The sequence below is a fragment of the Thalassophryne amazonica genome, chromosome 17 (assembly GCF_902500255.1).
Source record: "Thalassophryne amazonica chromosome 17, fThaAma1.1, whole genome shotgun sequence".
Lineage (NCBI taxonomy): Eukaryota > Metazoa > Chordata > Actinopteri > Batrachoidiformes > Batrachoididae > Thalassophryne > Thalassophryne amazonica.
Genome location: NC_047119.1, coordinates 944,633 through 954,985, shown reverse-complemented (window position 1 = coordinate 954,985; position 10,353 = coordinate 944,633). Strand labels below are relative to the sequence as shown.

The window sequence follows — 10,353 nt, the reverse complement described above, 5'->3', positions numbered from 1 at the left end:
TATCCTAATTAACTGTGCTTTACTTTTGTTAATCTTTAAATGCAACAGCTACGGACTTCAGCTCCTTAATTTGCTGCTGTGTGAATCCTAGCAGTGGTTACACATTACCCCTCTCTCTCTCTCTCTCTCTCTCTCTCTTTCTCTCTCTCTCTCTCACTCACTTTGGAGACACAAAAACTTTTTTCCGCTTGTGTGCATTTGCTTCTGTTTTGTCGGACCCGGCGCCAGAAAAAAAAAATATTAAGGGGGCGATGAGTTTACCACAGGGGGCGGGCCCCCCCCCAAAAAAAATAGTGCGCACCGGAGGAGACGTGCGCTCCTGGAAAGCTCATGTATTTACGCTGCACTGTTGTAAGAGACTGACTAAGAGTGAAGAGTGATGACAGTATTTTTTTTAATTATTATTTGAACGTATAGACGCTCGGCCAAGTGATCTCCTGCATACCACAGAGCTGGTGTTCTGTCGAGATGAGGTGCGCCAACTTTTGACACTCTGAGCTGTGACGTATCTTCGCATTGTCCAATAGGAACGACGCGTTGGGCCAAAACATGGAAGACTCGTGGCAGAAACCACTGATCTGTACAAAATGGATTGGACCAATCCGATTGGTGCAGAAACCACTGATCTGTACAAAACATTAACGTGTGACAGGACTGCTCATTCATTTTTTTGTTGTTGTTACCTCAAAATTTCTGATTACTGTTAAAAAAAAGTTTAGAACACTTGTAATTAAAATAGGTAAATAAATCAATAAATGGTTCTTTAAAAACCTTTCATCTGTATTAAAACCACCTGTTATTTCAGATTAGATAATTTCTTGTTTAACATAAGGAACCTCAGACATTTTTATTTTTAGACAAATAACATGGAAACGTGTATATTTTTTGAAGTCTGGTAGATTATTTATATCTTATTTCAACCAGAAAAACAAACACTAAATAAATACAAGTGTTTATTATAAATGCAAAAGGAAATAATTTAACAATGATTACAGTGTGATTGTAATGTAAGATTTCTGTGACATAAACCTCATGATGTTTTATATATATATATATATATATATATGTCATTTAAACTTGTAATTTCGTCAAAATATGTAATTGCCTTTAATGTTATCAGGACGCCCCCTCGTGGCGCCGGGAACGCGTTTTGTACTATGATCAAGGTGCAATGACAGTGAAAGTGTGTGTTTAGGTGTGTGTTCATGGTGTTTAGGTGTATAGTATTTGTTCATTGGGGGTTTGGTATGGACGGGTGGGTGTGCGTGTTTGGGGGTGGATTCGTCGGGCCAATAGTGGGCTGGTCCAGAGGAAAAATGCCAGGGCCGAAATTTGTTCCCAGTCCGACCCTGCGTCTGATTGTTTCAGTTCAGATATTAATGACACTCACGGCTTGGGTTCCTCAGTGTGTTTGCCTTATTGGCTTCAGACACAATAGCAGCTGCTGTTTCCGGAACGCACAAAACCCGCTGAAATAGCAGATTATGTGACAGCCACAAAGTGTGAAAAAGTGAGAAAGCATAGAACAGTATCGATGCACCTCTGAGCGTAAAAACAAAGAGTAACAGAAAAGTGCAGGCCAGGCATTACTTGATTGATTAATTGATAATATTGATCTGGACAGAAACGGTTTGGCTTTCATACAAACACCTCTCAAAGTAAAACACATCCTGACAGCAAAGGGCAGCAGAGGAGGCAAAGGGACGTGGTGAAGTGGGAAAAAGTGAGTAAGAGAGGGGAAGAGAACTTACCTTGACATCAGCCTTCTTGTTGAGGAGACTCTTAGCTGCTGCAGAGAGGCAAAAGGACACACCCTCAGATGGCAGAGTACACATCATACACCTTCAGATGGCCAAAGCACTCTAAATCTGCTTACACAACTGCAGTAATACATGCACACACAGGATACAATTCACCTGAGGTTACAAATGAACATACAGACAGAACACACACACACGCACACACAAACACACACAGTGATGATGCCTATTTCTGCACATTTAACTAGCCTTCAAGGAAAACAGGCATCATCCCTCCCTCCATCTGATTAAAAAACACACACACACACATTAAAATCTCCATCCAACTGCTTCCTCCAACTGATCCCAAAGCCTCTGATAAGCAGAGGGCACATGAAAAAAGTCCAACTGATTCACCATATAATCCAAACGATTCAGATGTAGGTGCAGACAGATGAGGATTAGGAGTAAAAGCATGAGGAAAGTGGAATGGAAATGCAGGTGTGTCATAATGGATCGGTTAATCTCAGAGTCAGCTGGATTACTTTAACTCTGCATGTGAAATTCACTGATGATGGGAAGCGTGACCAAACCTAGAGCACAGATTAGAGTCTCGGGTCACAACATGAGTGCAAAGACATGCTGCCAAAGTGTGAATGTGTTTTTAACATTTCTTTTTAGTGCGGGTCCAAGTATAATCCGAGGCTGCCGTGAGAACATCCGTACTGCTAAAACGCCATTCACAAATAATATAAGTGAGAAAAGGCAGAAGTGCCAATCAAAACCTACAACCCCAAATCAGAACAAGTGGGGACAGTGTGGAAAATGGAAAACCAACAACCCTCCACCCGAGTGATCCTTACATTTACTTTGAGGTTTTTCATTGCACGTAGTATGAAACAAAGATATTTCATGAGGTTTTTTTTTTTTGTTTGTTTGTTTGTTTATTTTTTGGATCAACTTCTTGAATATATACGTAAGGATTAAACAACGAGAAGCCGTGCATTATATGGTTTGAATGCACGACGCGGAGTCTAAGACACCATGACGTGAAGCAGAGTGATGTTACTCCACGAAGTCCCACACAGTGAGCTAACACACAAATATTTATTTAAGTTCACAGAATATGATAAAAATGCGTTATGTATTTGGGACTATTTCATGCCAGTTTCAAGATATTTTCATCCTTGGCAACTGTTCTCTTCTTCTTTCCCATCTTCAATCTTGTCCAGTTCGTCCAATGTTAAATCATTACGCCGTTGCTTTTGCTGTTCTTCTCGTTTGCTCTCCTCCTCTTCCCATTCCTTAAACGTTTTATTTTGGCCAAAAATATTAAAATTCACTTGGAAATCCATGTTTTATTGAGTTTCTGTCATTCAACTGTCAAAACACAGCTGATCTGCGCCAACTGATTTGTGTGTTGCTATGGTGTTGACCAGAGCAGACTGATATTACAGCGACTTAACTCGCCGAATTACGTGTGCGTATATACGAAAATAATGCACGCCAGTTAGACATGGAATTCTCACTGACCGTGGTATATATATATATATATATATATATATATATATATATATATATATATATATATATATATATATATATACACACACACAGTGGTGGGCACAGATAACCAAAAAATTAACTTCGATAACAGATAATCAGATAACAGAAAAGTTATCTTCGATAAAGATAAAACAATAAACCACCCAAAAATGTATCGGAAGTTACAGATAACCAATTACAATAACCATTTACAACTACTAATAAAACCAATTTAAGTTTTAATGCCACAATAGCTTCTACTACTATTAAAAGTAACACAACAGACCAAAACAATGAGACCACACTTTTTTCTTTGAACGTTCTGCCCCTGCTGGAAGCTCTTGTTTACTACAGAGCTCCCAGTACAGAGGCACTCTGAGAGCAGCCATAAAGCCAACTCTCTATCAGTCACAACGCTCCGGTCAGGCGGAGGTCTTGGAAAATAAAGTCATACTGACTTATGGTTTTGATTTATAAATAACATTAATACTGATAGAATAACTCCATTAATGTCAATTCTGTCATTTGTACAAAGTTAAAATATAGCATATATCTTTTAATGTTGAATAATACAGGCAAAGGATTCTGGGTAAAAGTGCCTCTGCTAAACACTGATTGGTTCAGTCATTCATTATGCAAACCAACACGTTAATGTGATGTCTGTCGTGTGTTGGTGTTTACAGATAAATGTCCTTTTGTAAAATATTCCTTTTTTTATTTGTAAAAATAGGCATTTTTACGGAGCCCTGGAAGTGTCCTCGCAAAATGTTTTGCATGTGGAGCGAATGTGCGCAGATTTTATGATGTTGTAAAACGTGCTTTACACTGCAAGATGATTTTTCATGCAGGAATTTTTTGGACCAAGTTTCAGGTTAATCGCGCGTCCCGTCCATCATGTAGTGTACATGGAGTAACAAGCTGTGTTTAACATCTCAGGACCACCTCCTGATTGCAGATCGTATGGTCCAATGAAAATCAAACCTGTTTGATATTATTCTGGTCGGCCGTCGTGAGGGTATCCTGCTGCTGAAGAGCTACAAGCATCAAACCCGCTCGCACTGTGCCTGTGCAAACACTGCAGAGCTGTCTTGTAATGTTATTTTATTTATTTTTTTTTACTGTTTTGTTTTTAAACTTCATTTGTAAAAAAAAAAAAAAAAAAAAAAAAAGCCATTTGCAAAGCCAAAAAGTTGATTTGACAATCATCTGATATAACCGGACGCTTAGTACTTAGGGCAAATACTGCCATGAACACTACTGGCCAGTAGATGGCAGTAGAGGCCTTGAAAACAAAATTCCAGCTAATCCCTGTCTGCTACATTTAAAATGTGTGGAATTTAACAAACGCAAATATAAAACCAATGCCTATAAACGCAGAGAATATATTCATGAGAGTTTTAGGCACTAGAGTTTAATGCTGTTATCTGTGGAGCCTGAACAGTGTGTCTGAAATGCATTTGTCCTGTCGTGAACGTACTGAGATTACATCATCCTACCCATAATGCACTGCTGGGCACAGCATATGCTCACAAAACCTTAAAATTAGCACATTACTTTAAAACTCAACTCAACTTTTTTTTTTATATAGCGCCAAATCACAACAAACAGTTGCCCCAAGGCGCTCCATATTGTAAGGCAAGGCCATACAATAATTATGAAAAACCCCAACGGTCAAAACGACCCCCTATGAGCAAGCACTTGGCCACAGTGGGAAGGAAAAACTCCCTTTTAACAGGAAGAAACCTCCAGCAGAACCAGGCTCAGGGAGGGGCAGTCTTCTGCTGAGACTGGTTGGGGCTGAGGGAAAGAACCAGGAAAAAGACATGCCGTGAAGGGGGGCAGAGATCGATCACTAATGATTAAATGCAGAGTGATGCATACGGAGCAAAAAGAGAAAGAAACAGTGTATCATGGGAACCCCCCCACAGTCTACGTCTAAAGCAACATAACCAAGGGATGGTCCAGGGTCACCCGATCCAGCCCTAACTATAAGCCTTAGCGAAAAGGAAAGTTTTAAGCCTAATCTTAAAAGTAGAGAGGGTATCTGTCTCCCTGATCTGAATTGGGAGCTGGTTCCACAGGAGAGGAGCCCGAAAGCTGAAGGCTCTGCCTCCCATTCTACTCTTACAAACCCTAGGAACCACAAGTAAGCCCGCAGTCTGAGAGCGAAGCGCTCTAATGGGGTAATATGGTACTACGAGGTCCCTAAGATAAGATGGGACCTGATTATTCAAAACCTTATAAGTAAGAAGAAGAATTTTAAATTCTATTCTAGAATTAACAGGAAGCCAATGAAGAGAGGCCAACACGGGTGAGATATGCTCTCTCCTGCTAGTCCCCGTCAGTACTCTAGCTGCAGCATTCTGAACCAACTGAAGGCTTTTTAGGGAACTTCTAGGACAACCTGATAATAATGAATTACAATAGTCCAGCCTAGAGGAAATAAATGCATGAATTAGTTTTTCAGCATCACTCTGAGACAAGACCTTTCTGATTTTAGAGATATTGCGTAAATGCAAAAAAGCAGTCCTACATATTTGTTTAATATGCGCTTTGAATGACATATCCTAATCAAAAATGACTCCAAGATTTCTCACAGTATTACTAGAGGTCAGGGTAATGCCATCCAGAGTAAGGATCTGGTTAGACAACATGTTTCTAAGATTTGTGGGGCCAAGTACAATAACTTCAGTTTTATCTGAGTTTAAAAGCAGGAAATTAGAGGTCATCCATGTCTTTATGTCTGTAAGACAATCCTGCAGTTTAGCTAATTGGTGTGTATCCTCTGGCTTCATGGATAGATAAAGCTGGGTATCATCTGCGTAACAATGAAAATTTAAGCAATACCGTCTAATAATACTGCCTAAGGGAAGCATGTATAAAGTGAATAAAATTGGTCCTAGCACAGACCCTTGTGGAACTCCATAATTAACTTTAGTCTGTGAAGAAGATTCCCCATTTACATGAACAAACTGTAATCTATTAGACAAATATGATTCAAACCACCGCAGCGCAGTGCCCTTAATACCTATGACATGCTCTAATCTCTGTAATAAAATTTTATGGTCAACAGTATCAAAAGTAGCACTGAGGTCCAACAGAACAAGCACAGAGATAAGTCCACTGTCCGAAGCCATAAGAAGATCATTTGTAACCTTCACTAATGCTGTTTCTGTACTATGATGAATTCTAAAACCTGACTGAAACTCTTCAAATAGACCATTCCTCTGCAGGTGATCAGTTAGCTGTTTTACAACTACCCTCTCAAGAATCTTTGAGAGAAAAGGAAGGTTGGAGATTGGCCTATAATTAGCTAAGATAGCTGGGTCAAGTGATGGCTTTTTAAGTAATGGTTTAATTACTGCCACCTTAAAGGCCTGTGGTACATAACCAACTAACAAAGATAGATTGATCATATTTAAGATTGAAGCATTAAATAATGGTAGGACTTCCTTGAGCAGCCTGGCAGGAATGGGGTCTAATAAACATGTTGATGGTTTGGATGAAGTAACTAATGAAAATAACTCAGACAGAACAATCGGAGAGAAAGAGTCTAACCAAATACCGGCATCACTGAAAGCAGCCAAAGATAACGATACATCTTTGGGATGGTTATGAGTAATTTTTTCTCTAATAGTCAAAATTTTGTTAGCAAAGAAAGTCATGAAGTCATTACTAGTTAAAGTTAATGGAATACTCAGCTCAATAGAGCTCTGACTCTTTGTCAGCCTGGCTACAGTGCTGAAAAGAAACCTGGGGTTGTTCTTATTTTCTTCAATTAGTGATGAGTAGAAAGATGTCCTAGCTTTACGGAGGGCTTTTTATAGAGCAACAAACTCTTTTTCCAGGCTAAGTGAAGATCTTCTAAATTAGTGAGACGCCATTTCCTCTCCAACTTACGGGTTATCTGCTTTAAGCTACGAGTTTGTGAGTTATACCACGGAGTCAGACACTTCTGATTTAAAGCTCTCTTTTTCAGAGGAGCTACAGCATCCAAAGTTGTCTTCAATGAGGATGTAAAACTATTGACGAGATACTCTAACTCCCTTACAGAGTTTAGGTAGCTACTCTGCTCTGTGTTGGTATATGACATTAGAGAACATAAAGAAGGAATCATATCCTTAAACCTAGTTACAGCGCTTTCTGAAAGACTTCTAGTGTAATGAAACTTATTCCCCACTGCAGGGTAGTCCAACAGGGTAAATGTAAATGTTATTAAAAAATGATCAGACAGAAGGGAGTTTTCAGGGAATACTGTTAAGTCTTCTATTTCCATACCATAAGTCAGAACAAGATCTAAAATATGATTAAAGTGGTGGGTGGACTCATTTACTTTTTGAGCAAAGCCGATAGAGTCTAATAATAGATTAAATGCAGTGTTGAGGCTGTCATTCTCAGCATCTGTGTGGATGTTAAAATCAGCCCACTATAATTATCTTATCTGAGCTAAGCACTAAGTCAGACAAAAGGTCTGAAAATTCACAGAGAAACTCACAGTAACGACCAGGTGGACGATAGATAATAACAAATAAAACTGGTTTTTGGGACTTCCAATTTGGATGGACAAGACTAAGAGACAAGCTTTCAAATGAATTAAAGCTCTGTCTAGGTTTTTGATTAATTAATAAGCTGGAATGGAAGATTGCTGCTAATCCTCCACCCCGGCCCGTGCTACGAGCATTCTGACAGTTAGTGTGACTCGGGGGTGTTGACTCATTTAAACTAACATATTCATCCTGCTGTAACCAGGTTTCTGTTAGGCAGAATAAATCAATACGTTGATCAATTATTATATCATTTACCAACAGGGACTTAGAAGAGAGAGACCTAATGTTTAATAGACCACATTTAACTGTTTTAGTCTGTGGTGCAATTGAAGGTGCTATATTATTTTTTCTTTTTGAATTTTTATGTTTAAATAGATTTTTGCTGGTTATTGGTGGTCTGGGAGCAGGCACCGTCTCTACGGGGATGGGGTAATGAGGGGATGGCAGGGGGAGAGAAGCTGCAGAGAGGTGTGTAAGACTACAACTCTGCTTCCTGGTCCCAACCCTGGATAGTCACGGTTTGGAGGATTTAAGAAAATTGGCCAGATTTCTAGAAATGAGAGCTGCTCCATCCAAAGTGGGATGGATGCCGTCTCTCCTAACAAGACCAGGTTTTCCCCAGAAGCTTTGCCAATTATCTATGAAGCCCACCTCATTTTTTGGACACCACTCAGACAGCCTCCCGGTCTGATTGGGGAGGGGCCCAGAGAAAACAACAGAGTCCGACATTGTTTTTGCAAAGTTACACACCGATTTAATGTTAATTTTAGTGACCTCCGATTGGCGTAACCGGGTGTCATTACTGCCGACGTGAATTACAATCTTACCAAATTTACGCTTAGCCTTAGCCAGCAATTTCAAATGTCCTTCGATGTCGCCTGCTCTGGCCCCCGGAAGACAATTGACAATGGTTGCTGGTGTCGCTAACTTCACATTTCTCAAAACAGAGTCGCCAATAACCAGAGTTTGATGCTCGGCGAGTGTATCGTCGAGTGGGGAAAAACGGTTAGAGATGTGAACGGGTTGACGGTGTACACGGGGCTTCTGTTTAGGGCTACGCTTCCTCCTCACAGTCACCCAGTCAGCCTGCTTTCCCGACTGCCCGGGATCTGCCAGGGGGGAACTAACGGCGGCTAAGCTACCTTGGTCCGCACCGACTACAGGGGCCTGGCTAGCTGTAGAATTTTCCACGGTGCGGAGCCGAGCCTCCAATTCGCCCAGCCTGGCCTCCAAAGCTACGAATAAGCTGCACTTATTACAAGTACCGTTACTGCTAAAGGAGGCCGAGGAATAACTAAACATTTCACACCCAGAGCAGAAAAGTGCGGGAGAGACAGGAGAAGCCGCTATGCTAAATCGGCTAAGAGCTAGTAGCTGCGCTAAGCTAGCGGATTCCCAAAAACACACAAAGTGAATAATGTGCAAATAATCCAGAGGTGATTCAGCAGAAGGAGTGCCCCAATCAAGGCACCAAACAGGCCATGAAGCAGCACAGGCAACGCACGACAACAGCGAACGCACGACAACGGTGCTAAAATAAAATAAAAAAAAATAAATAAATAAAAACGAAAGCGTTAGCAAGCTAGTTAGCCTGCCAACGCTAATGAAAGTTAGCTGATAAAAGTGCTCCGTCGCGATGTTTCGACCGTTAGAGGTCTTCCTTAGGCGTTGGAGCACAGTAAAAAAGTTAAAAAAAAGTAAAAAGGTAAAAAAGTAAAAAAGTCTTGAAAAAGACTGTTAGTTCAAGTCCAAAGCAGCAGGTAGCAGTCTCTGTGTAAACAGTCCCAACAGACTGTTGGGACTGTTAAACATATATCAACTTAAACATATATCTGATATTTTCACTTTATAAAACTTCAGACGTGACAGTAATTTTAAATAACTTCCAAAATTAGTTTGGTTAAAATTTGAACCATAAGTTAAAAATGTATCCCTCTGGATGACTTAGGTGATATTGCCACCATATCGGTATGGTATTAAATTTTTTTTTTTTTTTTGGGGCCATTTTTCCTTTGTCTATAGACACTTTTCAAAGAAGCAGGTCTCTTCTGTTAGCAGAGGGTATAACTGTCCATCTGTTACAAAACTTTTAACAGATAGGTGCTGAACTGATTTTAGATTTTAAAAATGCTTGTAGCTGTTCAGCTTTGTTTATCGGTCTAAAAGTTATCGGACAAAAATTAATCGGAAGATAATTGGTCCGACAATGGTTTTTAAAGTTATCTAAAAAGATAATCTGATAATGAAAACATTATCTTCGATAATTATCTGTTATCGGATTATCAGAAGTGTGCCCACCACTGTATATATATTAATATACATACATCCATTTCTGCATTTAAAAAGTTGGGATGTTAAGGCGTTTACCACTTTGGAAATGTTGCCATTCCTTCTCACAACACTTAAAAACATGTTTTTGCAATGAGGACACAAGTGAGTTTCAGATGTTAATTTGTCCCATTGTTCCTGCAAACATTACAGGGTTGTCACTGTGGCATTTTGCATTTCAAAATTTTCCATAT

General features: G+C 39.8%; 1 protein-coding gene across 1 annotated transcript in view; it reads right to left on the bottom strand.

The window, feature by feature from the left end:
• Window positions 1-10,353, bottom strand: part of LOC117529195 (calcium/calmodulin-dependent protein kinase type II subunit beta) — a 180,496-nt gene that overhangs the window by 71,473 nt on the left and 98,670 nt on the right. Inside the window, exon 14 of the mRNA XM_034191899.1 lies at window positions 1,706-1,786. Within this exon, the coding sequence (XP_034047790.1) occupies window positions 1,706-1,786 (81 nt within the window). The remainder of the gene's footprint in view (window positions 1-1,705; window positions 1,787-10,353) is intronic.